Consider the following 19,492-nt stretch of genomic DNA (forward strand, 5'->3'; position numbering starts at 1 on the left):
ACACACGAGGAAGCCACAGCTCAAGAGAGGTTAGAGATTGGCACCATGTCACATAGCTAACACCTGGCCCACGTGGGGCCCTCCCCAGTCTGCATCCATGTCAGACTGCTGAGCAATCACTCTTTCCTGCTCAACTGGGCCTCAGAACCCTTCTCTACAGTGTGCCTGGAAGGCACTACCCAGTGAATCAGCTGGGTAGAAGATACATTTTCAGCCATCGCCGCGTACACATACAATGCTCTCTCCAGTCCCTTCCCGTTCTGACGTTCCTAGATCAGGCAGCTAAACATTTGGGCATCACCATCTGCTAATACTTGGAGGGAGCACTGAGAGCTGCTTGTTTAGAAATAGAAGTTGAGGGTTTAGCAGCTCGGACTCCAAGGGGGCCTAAGCGGGAGCCCTGCTGTTGGGAGAATGTGACAGCTAGTTACATAAGTGACAGATGAGCAGTTTCTCCTTTTCAGTCATTTGACAGATGATGGGTTTCAGATTGAGGAGGCTCCGGGGGAGGGCCAGAGCAACGTTGCTGTTTTGGGACAGGTTTGTTGGTTTGCTGTTGTTGACTGTCGTTATCAGGAGTGGCCAGCAAATAGAGATGAATGAAGACTCTCTCTCCTGCTGCCCCCTCTTCTAGGCTTGCACTTGACTGTGGTACCTGTAGCCACCCCTCCCCCCAGTGAGGTTTGTCCTCTGCTTCTTGTGGCTGTGGCATAGGGTTGATAGCAGGAAAACAGCAGGGTTCCCTTGGCCCCTGCCCATCAACGCTGACCACATCTAAACCTGGTGGTGCTCTGCCCCCGACCTCTCCCATCACACCTGCATGAGAAAAGCGGATGACAACGGCAGAGACAAACCCCTTCCTACTGGCCCTGCTTTGAGCAAACTGCTCACCTCTGAATGCTAGTGTCCTCACCCGTGAGGTGGGTGAGAACATTCGCTCCACAGGGTTGCTCTGAAGACAGCAGACAACTTACATTTGGCCCTTGGCGTGTAATAGCCAAAGGCGATGGTCTTCCTCATAGAAATCATTGCAGTTTTGAGGACCCTCATGGGAGGAGGCAGTGTTCACCTCCAGGAGTGACTCCCACCCTAATGGCATCACGGGGAGGGCGGGCAGTGCCAGGCCTTCCCCATGCCTTGAAAACCACAAGGTGTGGACTGCAGCTGCCCACCTGCCCCCTCACGCAGCCTAACCTGCCTGTCCTTGGCTTTTCCTGTGTGAACACTGAACCTCCTGTTCCCAGAGCAGCTGACTGTTGCCTGAGGCTTCCTCTGTTCTTCTTGCCTGCTCCCTGACCCCCACGGTTCTGCACAGAACACCTGGCACGGGGAGGGAGGGCTCAGCCCGAGCTAATGGCCTGCCCACCTGCCCACCTGCCCTTCATTTGCTCTTGGCTAGCTGACTTCGCTCTTCAAGGCTGCAGGACAGTCGACAGAGGGCAGAAGTCCAAGGATCTGCCTCTGCTGAGGGCGTCATCTTTCCATAGGCCCTGCTCTGCCTCTCTCGGGGACCCCAGCCAGATCCACTAGGGCAAGAGTTCTTGGCTGCACCTTAGAAATACCTGAGGAGGTGTGAAAACCATGCCAATGCAGGCCTCCACCCTAGACCTATTGAGTCAGGATTCGGGGTGTGGAGCAGGCATGGAATGTCATTAGAAATTCTCCCTTCCACAGATGGTTCTAATCTGAGCCAGGACTGGGGAGCACTCTTTAGGGCCCTGCTATTCAAAGTGTGAGCCAAGGACCAGCAGCTTCTGCCTCACCTGGCAGCCCATGAGAACTACATGATCTCAGACCCCACCTCAGATCTACTAGATCAAAACTCGCATTTTAACAAGGTCCCCAGGTCATTTGTGTGCACCTCAGAGTTTGAGGAGCAATGCATAGGTGGACCCACTAGAAAGTTCCATGAGGACAGGGATTTTGTTTGTTCACTGCTGTGGCTGGTAATGCCCAGAACAGCACCTGGCACACAGGAGGCGCTCAAGAAGTATCTGTAGGATGTCGAATGAATACAAAAGACGACCAGAGTTAAGGCAAACAATGAGCCCCTGTACCTGAGCCCTGGCGGCTCACCATTGCTTTGACCCATCACCCTCCCACCGTGGGAGGTGGCGGAGAGGAGCTGGAGAGACCGGGAAGGAATGGAAATCCAGCCAGTGGGTGGCAGACAGGGATTAGGGAAGTTGGCTTCCTCTGAAAAGCCATTCCGGCTGGGGGATCCAATCGCCATCCTGCCTTACCCTTACAGGTACCCCGTGAGCCTGTCTTCGGACCTGGAGTGGCGGCCCGACCGGTGCCAAGATGCGAGCGAGGTGCAGCGCGACCCGCGCGCGGGCTCGGCGCCGCTGGCGGAGGACGTGCAGGTGGACCCGCGCAAGGACTCGCAGAGCAGCTCGGAGCGCTTCCTGGAGCAGTCGCACTCGTCCATGGAGCGCGCCTTCGAGGCCGACTACGGGCGCTCCTGCGACTACAAGGTTGGGTCGCCGTCCTACCTGGACAAGCTGCTGTGGCGCGACAACAAGCCGCACCACTACTCGGAGCCCAAGCTCATCCTGGACCTGTCCCACTGGAAGCAGGCGGCCGGGGCGCCCCCCACCGCCGCGGTGGCCGCGGTGGCGCCAGACGCCGGGGCGCATGACGATGAGCCGGCCAGCCTCTTCCTGGAGATCGCGCAGTGGGTCAAGAGCACGCAGGGCGGCCCGGAGCGCGCCAGCCCGCCCCGCGACGGCCCTGAGCGCCGCCGGGCGGCCTCCCCACCCGGCCGCTCCGCCCCTGTCGACGGGGGCACCAGCCCCCAGTTCGACCTCGACGTGTTCATCTCCCGCGCCCTGAAGCTCTGCACCAAGCCCGAGGACCTGCCAGACAACAAACTGGGCGACCTCAACGGCGCGTGCATCTCTGAGCACCCTGGCGATCTCGTGCAGACTGAAGCCTTCTCCAAAGAAAGGTGGTGAGGGCCGAGGGGGCGCTCCAGGCCATCCTGGAGATTATGCCGGGAAAGCCGGGCCTGGCAGGAGGGGGCTGCCTCCTTGGCACCTCCACTACCCCATCTGCCCCTCTCTGCTGCCTTGGGGTTAGCAGAACATAAGAAGGATCCGAGGAGCGAGAGGAATGTCCATTTCTTAAACTGCCTTAATAACTAGCCTTTAACCTCTGGGAGCAGGTTTGAACAGGAGCCTAGTTTGGGGGTTGATCCTTTTCCCAGCAAAGAAGAGGCCCTTGCGTTTTTTTAAATAGTGGTGCACAGGGAAGAAACATGTCTTAAACAGCAGTCTGCAGGCCCCACCTGGGTGGCTGTGGGCAGAGGAATCTTGCAGGCATGGTGTTGAAACCGTCTGGCCCAGCTAGGCTCAACTGGCTGATGAGGAAGGACAGTGAGGCGCAGAGGCAAAGTGACTTGCTTATAAGATCAGGGCCTAGTCGGTATCTGGGCAAGCCTTGACTCCCAGTCTCCTGGCCCCCAGGTCGGTGTCTGTCCACAATACAATGTCTTCCTCTACTGGGATCACTCTGGCTTTGTGGTCAGAAAACTTGGTCCAAGAGGTTTCTTCCCTGTCTGTTACCATCTGACCCACTCCCTGTGCTTTTTATTCAGAGCAATGTCCCTTGAATTATGAAATTAGAAACTGAGCCAGTTTCTTTCGCTTCTTCACCAAGCATATTTTTTTTCTGGCGCCTCAAGTATTTAAATATTCCCATCTGCCTCTCCCCCGTAGGATTTGCCTCACTCCTGTGTGGTCTGAAATCTGGGTTTCAGACCAGACCAGTTTGGGGTCTGTGGGTAAAATAACTCGTTCTCCCAGGCCTGGGCACCCACCTTCTCCAGAACTTCCTATGCACTTTCCTGACACACGCGCAGACACAAAGACACAGCTCTGGTTCCCGAGGGAACTTCAGACACGGGTGAGTTTGAAGACAGCAATTCCAAGAACCCCTCCAGCCTGCCCTCCCACCCCCCATACACACACCCCCTCTCCAAGCCTACCGTGAGAACTAATGTTCTCAGCACGAATTGCTCACTTGGAGGACAGCAATGAGGTGCCTGCCACAGAGCAGATGCATTAGGGGAGATTCACCCACGGCCCATCCGGCTTCATTAATACTGCCCCTGATTCTGATCATCCACTTAACCCTGGCACAGAGCAGGCCCTGAAGAAATGCACTGGAGAGCAAGGGGTTTTGGGGACAAGGAATCCAGAAAAGTGGGAGGGTATGAAAGGTGGGGTGCCAACAGCGAGGGCCCTGAGGGGTCAGGCACCAGCATGGGGACCCCACGACAGAAGAAAGGACTCGAGACCACCATGTCCCTCATAGCTGCAGCCTGGATGAGTTTGGAGCAGGCAAACCCAGAGCCGCCCTAGCACACACAGCCTGGGGCCATCAGGTGTGGGCACAGCAGGCCCCCTGCAGAAGCATAGAGACCAGTCCCTTGGAAATGCTCTGCCATCCCCACCACTGGCTCTCCCCGAAGATGCCCACAGGAGGTCCAGCCAGTCTGTAAACAGAGGATTCCCCTGTGTTTATCCTAGGCTGTGTTCACCCTCACCTCAACAGCACCTTAAATCTAATCAGCTAACTAGAATTTGTACAGTGAAACCTGCAACATGTTAGAAACTTATATTTAAAGACAATTAATCATACTCACCAGTTTTTAAATGGCAAATATGTAAATATGAAGTGTTTGGGTTTTGTTTGTTTTTTTTTAAAAGAAAAGGAAATGTACACCGCTCCTCATGTGCCATTTGTCCTCAGAGGGTGGTTTTACTTTTTTGGTAAAGGAACAAGCTTCTGATCTTGACCAGAAGTTCATATATAATTGTTATTACAGAGGAATTGCTATGACTACTCATGTTTTAAAAAAATCTATTAAACGTTATTACACTTGATCGGGATGGGCCAAATAAAGTTTTATTGGAACAGATTTATTTGTTCATGTACTTATTACCTCATTTATTTACGTATTATCTGGTCCTGTCTTTGACTGCAGTTGAGTCATCCGAGGCTGGCTGGCTTCTGCCTGCACCCATGATGGCCTGTGTTTTTAGGGGTTGCAGTTAGAGGGGAGGAGATGGGAGAACCTACCCCGATTGGTAATCAGGGAAGTCATTCCAGAATCACCTAGGTCAGGCCCGGTGTTCATACTTGTAGATTTCAAACCATTTCTTGGAACCAACTCCAAATCTTCTGACCAAGGCTGGTCCTTGGTCAGACAGCTTCTGCCTAACTCAGTGTCCAATCTGTACAGTAAGGAAAGTCGGATTGGGCACTGGCTTAGTTTCCTTCAGGAGAAAACCCTAAGACAGAGAATCAAGTGCAAGTAATTTAGGGGTGGGAGGAATGACCTTAGGAGACACTGACATGGTGATGGGGAAGTGATAAAGAAGAGGAGGAAGCCAATAAAGGATGCTTGTCACCATTGTGGGCAAAGCAGCTTTATCCCAGTGGGGAGCTCCATTAGGCAGAGCAGAACATCCGCCTCAGGGCTTTCCTACCCTGCCTGTCCTTGGTGGCTGACCAGGCTCCTGGGCTGTTACTTCCCCAGCACCTCTGGCCTGCCTCCTGCACAGCAGCAGAACAGGCTCCAATGGCCAGAGAAGGGCCACAGGCAAAGGGCCACAGGTGCTGCAGGGGGAAGTTGGAGTGGCACGCGCAGAAGGATGAGGGCCAAGGGATCTCGGCAGACAACGCCCACAGGTGTCAACAGCGGGATTTAACATGAAGAGCGTTCAGGACCCGGGCAGAGAACACTTGCTACTACTGGCAATACACTTGGGTTTTCTCAACCCTTCTTAGCCCCTCCTCCCTTCCTACAAGAATTAAAACTGGTCCCAGAGCAGGAAGCTGCAACTAAAGCTCCAGTAATCAGAGCTGAGAGAAGCTGGAGGTACCGAGATAGGATGGGACTTGGAAGCCTCTACCAGAGTGCTTGCACCTGGGCAAACAAAGAAACTACAAGTGACTAAAACTAACGGCACGCGTGTACAAGCTGCAATTATGAGCAGTAGGATACAAAAAGGCCACGAGCAAACTGCCATTTCTGAGATGCCAGGAGCAAAAGCAGGGTACTGGGCATGATCCCTGCACACAGCACCACCAAGGGGGTGGGCAGACCACCTAAGCTGTGCCTTCTGTCCAACCTACAGATCCACCCCCATTGTTACCCCCCTTTAAGGACCCAAGCAGCATCTCTCCAGGAGTGAGCAAGGGCACCTGCTTCTTGCTTTCATTCCCTTGTGCTGTAGCATGAACTCCAATAAAGAAGCCTTGCTTGAAATTCTCATCTGGGCTCTTATCAGTTTCTATTGATTGGAGAGTCCAAGGGCCCGGGTCGGTAACAATGTTGCCTGAGCTGGGTTGTACCTAAGCAGCCCGTGGCTATTCCTTTCAGTGTCCTAAATGTCCCAAGCCCACCATCAGTGTCCCCGTCCCTAGTCCCACTAATCCAACTCTGGGGTAAGCAATCCTGTTGAGAAGTTTTGGTATCAAACCAGTGTGGGTCTTTGTGTCAGAACCTCCTGGCGGGCCTGTGGCGTGAGTACAGAGCTGTGTTCTTGCCTGTGTGTAGGACCATGTTGGCCCTTAAGACTTAGATTTTGCTTTTTTACACTAAGAACTTCACTAAGACCACATAAAACCCTTCCAGATTTTGACATTCAAGATCTCAGAGTTCAAGTTACTTTGCCTTCCCTGATGTCTCTTGCTCTGCACGTTCTTGACTAACAGGTGTGTTAGCACGCTTATGCCTTGACACCTTTTAGCACCCCGTGCCTAATTCCCATGGGAATGACAATGTGGCAGGGTTCTGAGTACAACCCACAGTCAGGAAACAGAGCCTAACCCACCAGAGGACTGAACCCGCAGCCCCAGTCTCCCTGGCCCAGGGGTCTGGCTGGGCGGCTCAGCTGCAATCTGGCTCATTTCATTTTGTGAGCAGTGACTGTCTCCGTTCCACTCAGGAACCAGGAGGAGCATCTCAGCATTAGAATGACACCAGCCTCAGGGTCCTTACCGTGGGATCGGACTGGCCCTCGGAGCACCTACTCCACCCAGCTCCTTCCGTCAGGTTTAGTTGGCAGGCTTGTCGCAAACAGGCTCTGCTGTGGGAAAGAGCAAATGTATGAATGGCAAGTTTGTGTCGAAAAGCAAAACCTCCTGTTCAACAATTGTTCTGCCCTCTGTCTCCCAGAGCTGCTAACAAGTGCACCAAAACAAGGCTTACATCTTCTCCACTTTAATTCATGGGCTCAGTACCAAGACAGAGGTTTAAGTGACTGAGAAATTCCTTTGCAGAAACAAGGACACTGTGAGCCATGCTGAGTTGCATCAAAATATGGTGGTGGGGGTTCCAATGGCCATCAGACTTTGGTCATTACTGCCTTGGCTTGGTTCTCAGGAATCCTGAGATGGGGAATCCTGAGCAAGTGACTGATGCCCAAAGAGGAAGGGGAGTATGGAACACACGCAGGTTAGGGCTGGGGAAGAATGCTCAGCAAGTACATGGTCTGGGCCAGAGACCAGCTTCAGCTTGACCCTACAGAAAGCTCTGGAGCACAGATTGCACCATGGAATTGGTCCCACGTTGAGGAAAAGATGAGCCTTTTGTGCCTCCATGTCAGCTAATTATTGGTTGCGGGCTATAGGGGTGGGGTGGGGGAGCAGAACACATTCACCAAAAGCTGTTCTCCTAGGAGCATCTGTGAGCCACTTAGCAGCCAGACCTACAGCCACCAGGTGATGGGCAGACTCACAGCTGAAGGAGATGCGGGCAGGTGACTGTCCACATCATGGAGCACTGTGCTAGACACCATGGAGGATGAAGAGGGAGAAAAAGGGCCCACCCAGAAGATTTTTATGGTTTGGGTAGACAAATGAGGCAAGTATAAAAACCTTCATCTCCTCCACGACTCTGCCCAAGGTTGAGCTGACCTGAGCAGCACAGAGGTCAGTCAATGGCTAGAGAAGCTCCCCTCTGCAAGTCCTGTTACCCCTTGATTTCCAGCCACTGCTCAGTTCAATAGCCACTGGCCACGTGTGGTGACGCAGCCCTTGAAATGTGGCTGGTCCCAATCGTGATGTGCTGTCAAATACACACCAGATTTCAAAGACTTAGTACCCCCCCCAAAGAATGTAGAATATCTCATTCATAATTATTTATATTGATTATATATTAAAATTATAACATTTTTGAAATTATATTAAATAAACTGTTAAAATTAACTTCAGCTATCTCTTTTTACTTGTTTTAATGTCACTGGCCAATACAAAAGTTTTAAATTATATAGGTTCCCCTCATTATACTTCTGTTGGACAACACAGCTCTACAATGCCAAGAGCTGGTTAGGGCCTTAAGCCTTTAACAATAATATTGCATTTCGGTGACTCAAACTAAAGCAGTGCCCCTCATAGCAGAACTCCAGGTCCCATGCAGTCTGTGTGGGGCAGGTCTCTTTCAAATCAAATCATCTAAGTGTTGGCCTCTTGTCTTAAAGATTGTTTGCAAACCCACTTAAACTGCCCTTAACAAAAAAGTCATGTTTATTAAACAGATACAATAGTGTCTCTGGAAATCTGAGGTCCAGAGGGGGAATCGAGTCTCAGGAGGGACAAAACAGAAGCCCTGGGGAAACCAAGAATCAGAGATCTTCTCTTCACCTGCCCTGGCAAAGGGTTTTATTATCTCATCTCTTGGCCCAACCACTTTCATTTCACTCGAAGCCCTGAACCCGAATGTCCCTCTGCTTCATCTGAGTTTAGCAAAATCAATCACTGAAGTCGCCAGAACGGAGTGGAGGATCCAGATGACCTGCTTACCAGGTTACAGGTAATTTATCACCAGTGGTGCCAGACACTGCATTTTACATTTGGATCCTGTCGCTCTGAGTTGTGATCTATTTTTTAGACTTGACAATGAGATGAGTCTGCCTCGTGCGTGCGTGTAGAGGAAATTTCAATCTGAATCAGAAAGCAGAAGGTGCTATGCCAAGAATGGCCACTGATTTAATGGGGAAGGCAGGTGGCAAGCCTCCTCGCCATCAGGGAGCTTGCAAAATTAGGTCAAAAGGAAGGGATCTCATTAGGATAACTCATAATTACAAAGATCTGCATGTATGGAGAATTGCAGAAACAACATTTCACCCCTTAAAACCCTAGTGAGACCTAGTCAGATTAAAAAACAAAAATGGTGAAGGCTAGACCTCTTATGAGAGTAGCAGACGTTCCCCAAGTGGGCTGGGCCAGGCTCCATAGAGAAGACCCCTGATTGACCCTCCTTTTCCAGTCTATGCCAGTGGCAACATCTCTCGAATCCCAGTCCTCCCAGTCCTGCATGCAACCACATTACCTGGAAGGAACAGCACATTGCACTAGCATGAGATCTTTCACCAGCTAGATTGAGAGTTAGAGCCAAGAGAAAGGGACAGAGGTCAGACCAGCTTGGGTGAGATGGGCAGGACAAGCATGAGCCTGCAATGGAATGAAAGGTAGCTGAAGGTGCCACCTCAAAATAAGCCACGTAGGCATAAAAGTTATACTGAACTAAAGGCAATTAAGAAGAAACAAGTGCCAGAAAGCTCTCCCTACCTGTCCTCTTTTCTGCCTAAAGGGAGGATCTAAATTTTCCTTTTACTAGAGGCAGACTCTTACCAGCCCAGAGAAGGCACCATAGGAATCTTCTGACAAACCTCACTCTATTTCCCCCCATTCATTTACCTTCCTGCCACTTACTACCCTTGGAAGCCTGAACCGGCTTTCCTTTGTCCTGACATTTCTCTACAGATCTGTTGTCCTTTGATGAAGATGCTACATAAGCCAGAGTCTAAGCCACGATTTTGAGTTACTCTTCATTTTGGGATCTCCCCAGTGATGTGCACTTCATACTAATAAACTGTTTTTCTCTTGTTAATCTTTCTATCAGAGTCCCAGTTGAAAACCTAAGATGTGTAGAGGTGAAGTTTTGCCTCCCCTAAAAGAACCTCTCTTCAAAGGAAGAGAGATGCATGCAAACCTGGTGGAAGATCCATGGCCACTTGATGAAGGAGGTTGAACTGGGCTGAGAGCAAAGGGGGGATTTCCACAGGGAGAGGTGGGGAAGGGCCCTCTGGGAAAAGTGCTTTTCCAGGACAGAGATTCTGAAATCCGTCCTAGGAGAAGAGGTCAGAGCAGGAGAGAATATGAACGAGTGGGGAGGTTGGAGGAGGAGCATTCAGATCAGAAACCCCAGCAAATGTGGGGCTCCAGAGCTTGACCGTTCTTCTTTCCGTACTGGGAACCTTCAGTACTACAGATGCTGCCTCCTCGGTTGGCCTGGTTACTAATCTGAAACCTTGCAGCGCATCGCTCCTTGGTAGTGAAGCCCAGGCTGACAATTTCTCCTTCTAAAAACAATATCACCACATTTCCCAGGCCCAGTAGCCAGAGGGCTAAGCTGGCCCCGTGGTAGCAAGAGCCATGGGGCAGCATTTCTTGTCTCTACTCTGGCTTAATCATGCAGTACTGGAAGGGGAAGGCTCAGTTCCGTGGGGTAAAAGGCCTCCTAGCAGGGCCTCCCCACCTGCCTCTGAGTGGGCCCAGCCTGTCTGCTCTCTGGGGCTTAAGCTAGAGTCCCTGCTGTGCAAGTGAGAAACAGGCCATCTCCTTGGCTCTTCTCTTCTGGAAAGAAAGTCTATTGACCTCAAAGAGGGAGGGGGAAATCCCGCTAGGTTATGGGATGAGGCTCTCTGAGGTGGACATTAGACTTAGGAACACCCGGCCTGGCTGTGGGGCGACCATCGCGCAGCCCACCAGCTGTCCCGACCACGCCAGCCTCCGCAGCCCACTCTGCCTGCAAAGGCAAAGCAGGGGTCCGGCCTCGATGCCCAGGGCGGGTCCGAGCAGGGCGCGCTCACTGTTAACACCTCCGGCTGCCTGCCGGGAAAGCCTGCCAGCTGCTTCGTGTGATTTTTGTTTTCCCTTGTCTCGTCACACCCCTCTGTGGGGACCGCCAGCCAAAATCAATCGCCTCAGTGTCTCCCCATCTCTTACTCTCTCACCTGCTTCCGTCCAGCCTGAGGGAGACATTTCTTTTGCTCAAACCATCGGGAGTAACAGATCGGCCATCAATATTCACGGCCTGAATTCCCGGAAGAGTCCCAGGCGTTCACTCTTCCAGGGGAGGGGCCTGGGCTGGGCTGACCAATCAGAAGCAAGCTCAGAACTGCCTACTCTCAGGGCCAGCTGAGTCCTGTCTTCCATCAAACAGACCTCAGCCCCACCTGCAAATCTTGTTAAGTGCCCAGACCCGCCCCAGAGGCCAGGGCTCCCACCAGCTGCCTTAGTAACGAGAGCAGGAGACCAAGGAGGACTCCCACAGGAATGTCTGAGAGTCCAGGCACCCTGAGGGGTTTTCCATTGGAGGGAATTTGTTTATTAGGTAACTAGCCCTGGAGTAACCCCAGGGCGGTTCTAACTCCCGCCCCTGATTTGCAGTGCAAAGGGCCTTTCTTGAACCAAAGGCCAGAGTGATGGCAAAAGACAAGAGTCAGAAGCCAGCTGTCCCCATTATGCCCCCTCCCTGAGGACACCACTACCCTACGGTGGTGGGGTCAGCCCTTGACCTCCCCGGGAAAGAGCAATGCATCTTTTTAACTGTTTACATGACTCGCAGGGCTACACAGGTTTAATGAGAACCAAACAAGTGATGGGCTTAAAACATTCGGACTGGGATATGGTGACAAACCCTCACTTGGCAGAGGCCTTGATTTTAATCATTTTAATAGCTGTACTTCCAGTTCAGGGATGCTGTGAAAAATAACGATTGTGAGTATGGATCACTGTGTGTAAAGATTATGAAGACAAAAGTTTATTATTATTGTTGTTGTTGTTATTACATATAAGTCCATCTCTGTAAACTACCTGAGATGAAAGCTAAATATCACTTGGGGGGCTGAGATAACAGGCAGCAAAAAACTGTGCCCTCCTGTGTTGGAATCATCTGCAGTAGTCCACAGATGGTGAGTGGGGTGTCCCTACGGGAAGGTGGGGGTCTGGGAAAGGACTCTTGCTGCTGACCAAAGATTTCACACCTGGGACCAGAGTCCAGGCTGCTGGCTGTCACTCTCCACATTGTGACATGCAACTGCTGGAGACAAAAAACTTTTCCCCTCCCCTCTTATGTTCTTAAGCTGGGGTCTGTGAATTAAATCGACAAAAGACAGATTAACAAGAGGAAAAAGTTTATTTGTGTACACATGGGAGCCAACAAAAGAAGTAACTGGCTTGTTGAATACATTTGACCCTTGAACAGTGCAGGTTTGAACTGTGGAGTTCTTATTCACAGAGGTCTTTATTTTATTTTATTTTATTTTATTTTATTTTATTTTAATTGAACTATAGTTGATTCACAATGTTTTGTTAGTTTCTGGTGTACAGCATAGCGATTCAGTTATATATATATATAAAACTTTCCATGTTCTTTTTCATTATAGGATTTTTTTCCATAGTAAACACTACAGTACCACTCAGTCCAGGATTGGTTGAATCCATGGATGCAGGGGAACCACAATGTGGAAGGCCAACCATAAATTATAGGCAGATTAATGCCTATATTGCTTAAGGGTCAAATGTAGTTGAAGTCAGAGGATTATATACCTCTAGTAGGGGAAAGGGAGGGGAAAGAAAAGGCTTTTATGGGTTTAGTAAAAAGTAAATGGGTTTTAAGAGAACAATCAAGAAAGTTTGTGATGTTTGTCTATTCAAATATGCGTAAGCTTTCCATCTCCATCAGGGCCTCAAAACCCCCGTTAGAGGAGGGACTTGGGGTAGATTTTACTGGCATTCTCCCTTCTGAGGGGTGGAGCTGTCCTGAAGAAGGGATTTATGGCAGCCTTCTTTCCCAGAATTCGTTGCTTTTAATCAGATAAGGGAAGCAGCCCCAAGGTTTTCTTCTGCATCTTTTGATTCTCCGTTGCCTTCAGCTCAAAATAATCTTTATTCCAAAGTGGCATACTTTGGGGGGGTGGATTCTGATCTCCTTCACAACTGAGAGAGGACAAGCTTTCAGCGACCAACCAGGATGAAGCAGCCCCATGGAGCTGTCACTCTAGGTGTCCACCAGGGGCACTTTGCCCCTGCTGTGCACTCACTTGCCCAGAGCATCCTTCATCTTCCTGTAACCTTCCCCCATGGCCCCCAGCTCCCTCCTGCTGGATGTGGGGGGAAGAGTGGGGTATGAGGAAGAAACAAAGACCACTGTTGAATAAAACCTACAGCCTCTCCCTGTAATCTGCCCCCCCTCCCCGCACCCCCAGCTCTCTTCTGCTGGGTAGGGGAGTCAACTATGAAGGAACATTAGGCAATTTTAATTAGGGCTTTGACATACAAACCCCACACTCTGACAGAGGGGTTAATAGTTCAGAATAGTGGGAGGAGGTGTATTATTTTTAGATTTCTCAAGATGCTAAGAACTTACTGGAAAATACTCACAGAACCAGTGTCAAAAGGGCGGAGTGGGGGAGCAGGGTTAAGGAGAGGGCCGATTCTCAGGTTGGGCCAGAAGACAGGCTCTGCTGTACTGAGGAGGATGTGGGAGCAGCAGTGGGGATTCTGGCTGAGAAGGAGAGGGTCCCCAGACAATGACTGCGAAATCCAAGCAGCTGGCTAAGAAAAGCAGGGCTGGTTGTTTGATGCCAGGCTAGACTAAAGAGCCCCGATTCCAGCCTGGCGGGCTGGTCCAGACAGAGGGAAGGAGAGTGGATTCACTCTCCGGTGAGGTGGACTGCGGGAAGCAGAAATATGCTGAAAAAGGTTTGGGGCACATGTATGTGTTGTAGCAAGAAGACCTGGGGCCAGGAGACAGGAGTTCTGGGTCCTTCCGCTGCCCACCGGCATCACGGGGAGTGTGGACCCTGCCCTGTATCCGTTGCATGATTGAGGTGAGCCTGTGAGATGATGGGTCCAGAAGTGCACCCACCACCTTATGAAGTCCTGCACACACTCCTATTGTGAAAGATTACTTAACAAGACGGAGTTAAGGTGGACATACACCTGGATGGATGGCTCTAGCGTCCACGAGAGGTTTCTTCTGAGCAAGTCTCCTTGGCAACTAGAGCCCCAGGCAGCACAGGACAGGGTTAACACTAAACATGGCTGGCGAAGCACCCGAGAGCTGGGATGCAGAATGATCAAAATGGACCCACTCCTGCCTTAAAGGACCTCACAGCCAGGTGAGGGGAGTTAGAAATTTATCCACCGTGGCTGCTCCTGGGCTTCAAGCATCTCCAGTCTGACTTAGGTGAATTCCCAAGTCAGCTCTTCACTTGAGGACTCTGGTGCCTTCCATCTGCTGCCCCTGGTAGGCTGTGCACCCACAATTGGATCAAATGCTTGGTAATGGGATTACTAGGAAGTGCAGGGAGTATCGGGGGTGCTGGGAGGAGGAGAAGCCTGGGCAGCAGACGGGGGATCATTGAGGAGAAATCAGCCAGCAGATGCTGAAAGGCCTGAAGGAGAGGACAATGAGATCTGACTGAACCGAGGGGAGACAAAAGATCCTCTCGAGTCTGCTGACCACCTGAGGCCGAAGGGGCAGTGAGCGGCCCCACAGGCCCACGAGACAGACCAGACTGGCTTCTGGGCTGAGTTATCCTGGTCCCTTCCTTTCCCACTTCCCCAAATGCTTCTACTCAGCTGAATTCTGAATTTGCCAGCCTCGTAGGTAAGGTCTATGGGATGTGATTGCAAAGACTCCAAAATAGGGCCAGACACAAAAAGCACCCACCTACTCACAGGATGAGAATGGAAGTCCCACTAGTAGAGACCCCTTCCCTTTGGGGAGGGGGCTTGGAGATGCTTGTCACATGTCAAAAGGCCAATATAGTGCCCTCGGAAACCAACAGATTGCATGCCTTGTCAGTCGTTAGCATCTCACTGAGACTGAGCTTATCTTCAAGGAGGGGGATACCCTCCACGGGCCTTGTCAGAAGGGCCCTGGGGAAGGGGAGAAGCTGTCCCCCAGGAGTGGTGGTGGGAGAGCGGAGAGGGGAGCTCTGAGATGAAGGGAGTGGGAGAGGGAGGGAGGCGACAAGAGGTGATAGAAAGAGGAGACACAGAGAAGAAGGGAGGGAGGCAGCGGCGCCAGGGAGAGAGCTTCCTGCTGAATAATGACATCATGTTTTCCACTTACCTCATCTGGCACCAGCTTCCCAGGGGCTTGTTTTCATATGAATTAGAATGTTACTCAATTTGGGTTTTGCGTATTTACCCCCAAGAGCTGTTTGTTCTGACCAGCGTCTCTAACAGCGCACCCCCGCCAGCTCCCCTAATTCACAAACTGCCCTTCTGGAAACCAAGAGCTGACATCAATCTGGACGAATGCAAAGCATACCCACCAAGCGGGAAAGCTAGAGGACGTGAGGCAGATGCGGAATGAGCCTTTCGTGCCCCTGGCAGGCGGCCCCTGCAGGAGAATTCTGCACCCAGCACCTCTGACCCCCAGCGGGTGGGTCTCGGCTCGTCTCTGCACAGCTGGACCAGCGGTGTCCACTCTGCCTCCAAGACCCGGACTCACAGACCTGGCACCTGGAGCCAAACTTCCGTCAGAGTCAGGGAAATAATGAAATGAACAGGAACCGACTGTGTTCAGGAGAAAGAGATGCTGAGTTTACAAAGGCTGAGCTCTCTTGCAGCCGCAGTTTGAATCTGATCCTTGGGCCTCATTGTTCCAACTGACACAGGCAATCAGAAATGAGGCCATCTGGGGACCAAGACCATCAGCGATTCAGCAAGTGTCGGTCTGAAAGTTTGTCCGACACTCAGAACCCAGATCAGGCCTTTCCTCCCTCCGTGCCTCCACTTCCTGACCTGCAAAACCGGGACAATTTAAAATCACTTCAATTATTCCCTCAATGAACAAATATGGAGTGAGGATCTCCTATATCCCAGCAACAGGGCCGAGAGATGGGAAAAGAGATAAACAGCGTGGTCCTTCAACTAAAAGCACCCCTCCCTGTTGGGAAGCCTCCTGAGCCTGCAGGGAGGACATCCACGTTAAGACCTCAACACCGCCCAGGAAGGAGGCAGGGAAGTTCCAGATGAGAACTCCGAGGAAGGGGGCTTCAGTGCTCGGTCCCAGCCGGACTGGGCTATGGAATTGGGCCTCAAAGGTTGGAGGCCCAGATGGCCCAGAGGTTTGGGGGTAGCCTATGATGGGGGTCTTGGGGAGAAGGTGGGTTCTATAGGCTGGGTGTTTTGGTCTCCCAAAATTCATGTTGAAATTTTAACCCCCAAGGCGATGGCATTAGAAGGTGGGGACTTTGGAAGTGATTAGTTCATGAGGGTGGAGCCCTCGTGAAGGGGCTCAGTGCTCTTATGAAAGAGGCTTGAGAAATTTCCCCTTGCCCCTTCCGCCGTGTGAAGTTACAACAAGAAGACGGCCATCTAATGAGGAGGTGGCTTCTCACCAGACATCAGCTCTGTTGGCACTTTGACCTTGGACTTCCATCTTGCTCACTGGAACTTGTGCCCTTGGAGAACTGAGCTTCCACGTGTGACGTTCCACTGCCCTAAGACGGCATCCTGGAGAGACCACATGTGTGAACTCTGGGCATCCTTCAGAGCGACATCTGATATGTGAGCAGAGAAGCCTTCCAGTGACTCCAGAATCTAGCCATTGGAGTCTTTCAGTCCCTGTAGAGCAGAAAGCCCCTTCCTCCTCTGTGCCTGTCTGTATTGCTGGCCCACAAAATCCATGACCTGCACAGTCATTGTTTTCTATCCCAAGGTATCAATGAAGTTGTCCTGCAGCAGTGAATCAATCACAACTAAGTAAGTCAGGCCTAAGCTGAGGACGCTGGGCTGGCCCCAGGTGGTGAGGACGAGTGTCTAGTGCACGGCAGGAGAAAGTGGATTGAGCTGCAGTCATCCTAGACCAGGAGAGACCTGCGGGAGATTCAGATGCTCTGGTACCACGAAAGGTGACGCTATGGGGGAGGAAGGACAGCTGGAAGGAGCCTCCGGCTTCCTAGCTGTGGCAAAGTTAGCACTCTCTTGGCAGGTGAGTCATCTGGTGGTGTTCTAGAGCCCACTTCTCTGGCCTTTCCGTGGATCTTGTAAACACCCAACTCCCAGTATTATACCGTTTTCTGCAGACAAGAGCCAGAGCCAGAGTGACTTCTGATACCTGCGACTGACTGCCTGGGGCAGCGTCTGTGCACCCCGCCCCCATGCACAGAGCAAACGAGACTCTTATCCTTTCAGAGGCTGGCTCCCAGGCTTTTCACTCACTCCCTGAGCTACCCAGAATCCTTCTAGTAAATTCCCTTTGCTTTGTCAAAACTGCTTTCTGTTGTTTGCAGCCAAAGAACCCCAACTAAAACAAAATTTAAGTTCCAAATTAAATGGCTATGTTATATTTATCCCAGTTTTGGAAAGCCCACCTTTCAGATGAACAGTATAGGAAAGAATGATGATTTCCACAGGATTAGATGTAATTTAGTGAATTTTTTTTCAGCTTCTAGGCTTTTTTTTTTTTTTTTTTGTACAGAAAAGAACATTCAGGAGCTATTTTGGTATTTAAAGTTAATATTCAAATCATTCAAAGGCCTGGTTTCAAGTTCAATTTAGAAATGAGTTCTATTTCTAAATCTTTCAAAATCCCACAGAAAATTTTAAGGATAATTTTACAATTTAATTAAATCCCTTTAAATATTTCAACTGCATTGATAAACCCAACATACTCAATTTCCTTTTCGAAATGAGTCAGTTGATGGCAAACCAAACAAATTTTCCAAGTGCTTAAATAATTCTTACAGATCTAATAATGTTTACAAACATGATGGTTAAGTGCTTCTAAATGATCCAATGCTGTTTATAGACTAAAATTCTCTTGCACTTTTTAGCTTAAAATCCAAATTAATTACTCAGTATGCTAATAAGCCAAATTCTCCAAATCCTTCTGGATAACTCTTGTGCCCCACTGCACATCCTCTCAGCCCACCTTTTGCACTAGTCACTGTTGCGGCCACCATCTTTGCACAGGTGAGGCCTCACAGCATCTCTCATCCTCAGTTCCTCTTGCTTTTCACCCTTGTCTTGCTTCTCAGACCCAGTGCAAGGGAACCTGCGAATCGCTCTGCATTCATACATGCACAGACCCAGAAGTGAAGGGGTTTGATGTGGTGCAGGGGAAATCCGGTGGGAGAAAGAAGCCAGTCCTTGTTTCAGTGCTCTCCTCTACCATTCCTTGGGCAGACAATTCCACAAGTTTCCTCAGAGGTTCTTGAAGGATGAAGCCTCACTTACCCACAGCAATAACCAACTCAGTTGTGCACCCAGTTTTATTGGTTTACTCCTATATCCTGGGGCTCCTCACCAAAATCAATTACCTGCCCAAACACCATCATCGCAGCTCTGCTTTCCAGGAGGGATGCAGGCTAAGACAAATACCAACACCCACAAATTATTCCCAGATTTCACACAGTAGTGATACCATGGATTTGGCGTGCTTTATAATCTCTGTTCTCAATTCTAAGTCATCCCTATGTTAAAAGACCCACTAGACCTGCCATAACAAAGTCCCACAAATTGGGTGGTTTCAAACAACTGAAATTTATTCTCTCCCAGTTCTGGAATCTGGAAGTCTGCAGTCAAGATGTCAGCAGGGCTGTCCTGCCTGTGAGACTCTGGGTAGAGCCCTTCCTCACCTATTCCAGCTTCTGGCGGCAGCTGGCCATCCTTGGAATCCTTTGGCCTGTAGTTGCATCGGTCCAATCTCTGCCTCCGTTTTCACATGGTGTTCTCACTGTGTTTCTTCACATCATCTTCCCTCTGTGTGCATCTGTGTCCAAATTTCCCCCTTTTATAAGGACACCACTCACTGGATTAGGACCCACCCTAATGACCTCATCTTTTTTTAGTATATGTGCTGCCAAAGCGAGCACCTATAATGACCTCATCTTAACTTGGATAAATCTGCAAAGACCCTACTCCCAAAAGAGATCATATTCTGAGGTCCTGGAAATTAGGACTTCAATTTATCTTTCTTGGAGGACACAATCGATCTGTAATACCCTCTAAGGGAACAAGTAAGTAATTCTAATCAAATAGTGAATTTCCAAGCCAAATTTGAGGTTTCCTTTCAACTGGTCATTTTACAAATTGACCAGAGATTCTGGCAGGATGTGAGAACAGAAACTGTGGGTCTCCAGGACGAGGAGAAACAGAGCCATCTTCCGTAGGCACCATGCCGGCATGAAGCTAAGTCCGTGCCTTCCGAATGGGGTTGTGGAAAGAGAGATCATAACCTACAAATTCTTTCATTTGGCTTTGGCTGGAAAATGGGGGAGGAAGCAGGATCCCCAAGACTCAGTCGTTGCTAAAGAAGAATCTTGAACATATGAGGGGTTGTTGACACAGGTGCTCTGAAAAAACATGTCCTGGGGTAGTCATTAAATCTTATTAGGTAGAAAAGGAAATAATGGTGAATATTTACACATCTGGGAACAAATAACATCAGCTA

At 50.3% G+C, this 19,492-nt stretch overlaps 1 protein-coding gene and 1 long non-coding RNA gene across 6 annotated transcripts in view; one reads left to right on the forward strand and one right to left on the reverse strand.

Moving 5' to 3' along the window:
• Window positions 1-4,924, forward strand: part of MAPK4 (mitogen-activated protein kinase 4) — a 148,475-nt gene extending 143,551 nt beyond the window's left edge. For both annotated transcript variants that reach the window (XM_074355145.1, XM_074355144.1), the window contains exon 6: window positions 2,252-4,924. In XM_074355145.1, the coding sequence (XP_074211246.1) occupies window positions 2,252-2,957 (706 nt within the window). In that variant the 3' untranslated portion in view covers window positions 2,958-4,924. The remainder of the gene's footprint in view (window positions 1-2,251) is intronic.
• LOC105073949 (uncharacterized) overlaps window positions 1-11,529 on the reverse strand; it is a 39,456-nt gene extending 27,927 nt beyond the window's left edge. For 2 of the 4 annotated variants that reach the window (XR_012503271.1, XR_012503268.1), the window contains exons 1-2: window positions 11,031-11,529; window positions 7,013-7,100 (exon numbers count right to left, since the gene is read on the reverse strand). This is a non-coding gene — a long non-coding RNA (uncharacterized LOC105073949). The remainder of the gene's footprint in view (window positions 1-7,012; window positions 7,101-11,030) is intronic. The other 2 variants (XR_012503270.1, XR_012503269.1) reach the window with 2 other exon arrangements.
• Window positions 11,530-19,492: the final 7,963 nt, after the last annotated feature.

This window comes from Camelus bactrianus, chromosome 30 (genome assembly GCF_048773025.1).
Source record: "Camelus bactrianus isolate YW-2024 breed Bactrian camel chromosome 30, ASM4877302v1, whole genome shotgun sequence".
In the NCBI taxonomy this organism is placed as follows: Eukaryota; Metazoa; Chordata; class Mammalia; order Artiodactyla; family Camelidae; genus Camelus; species Camelus bactrianus.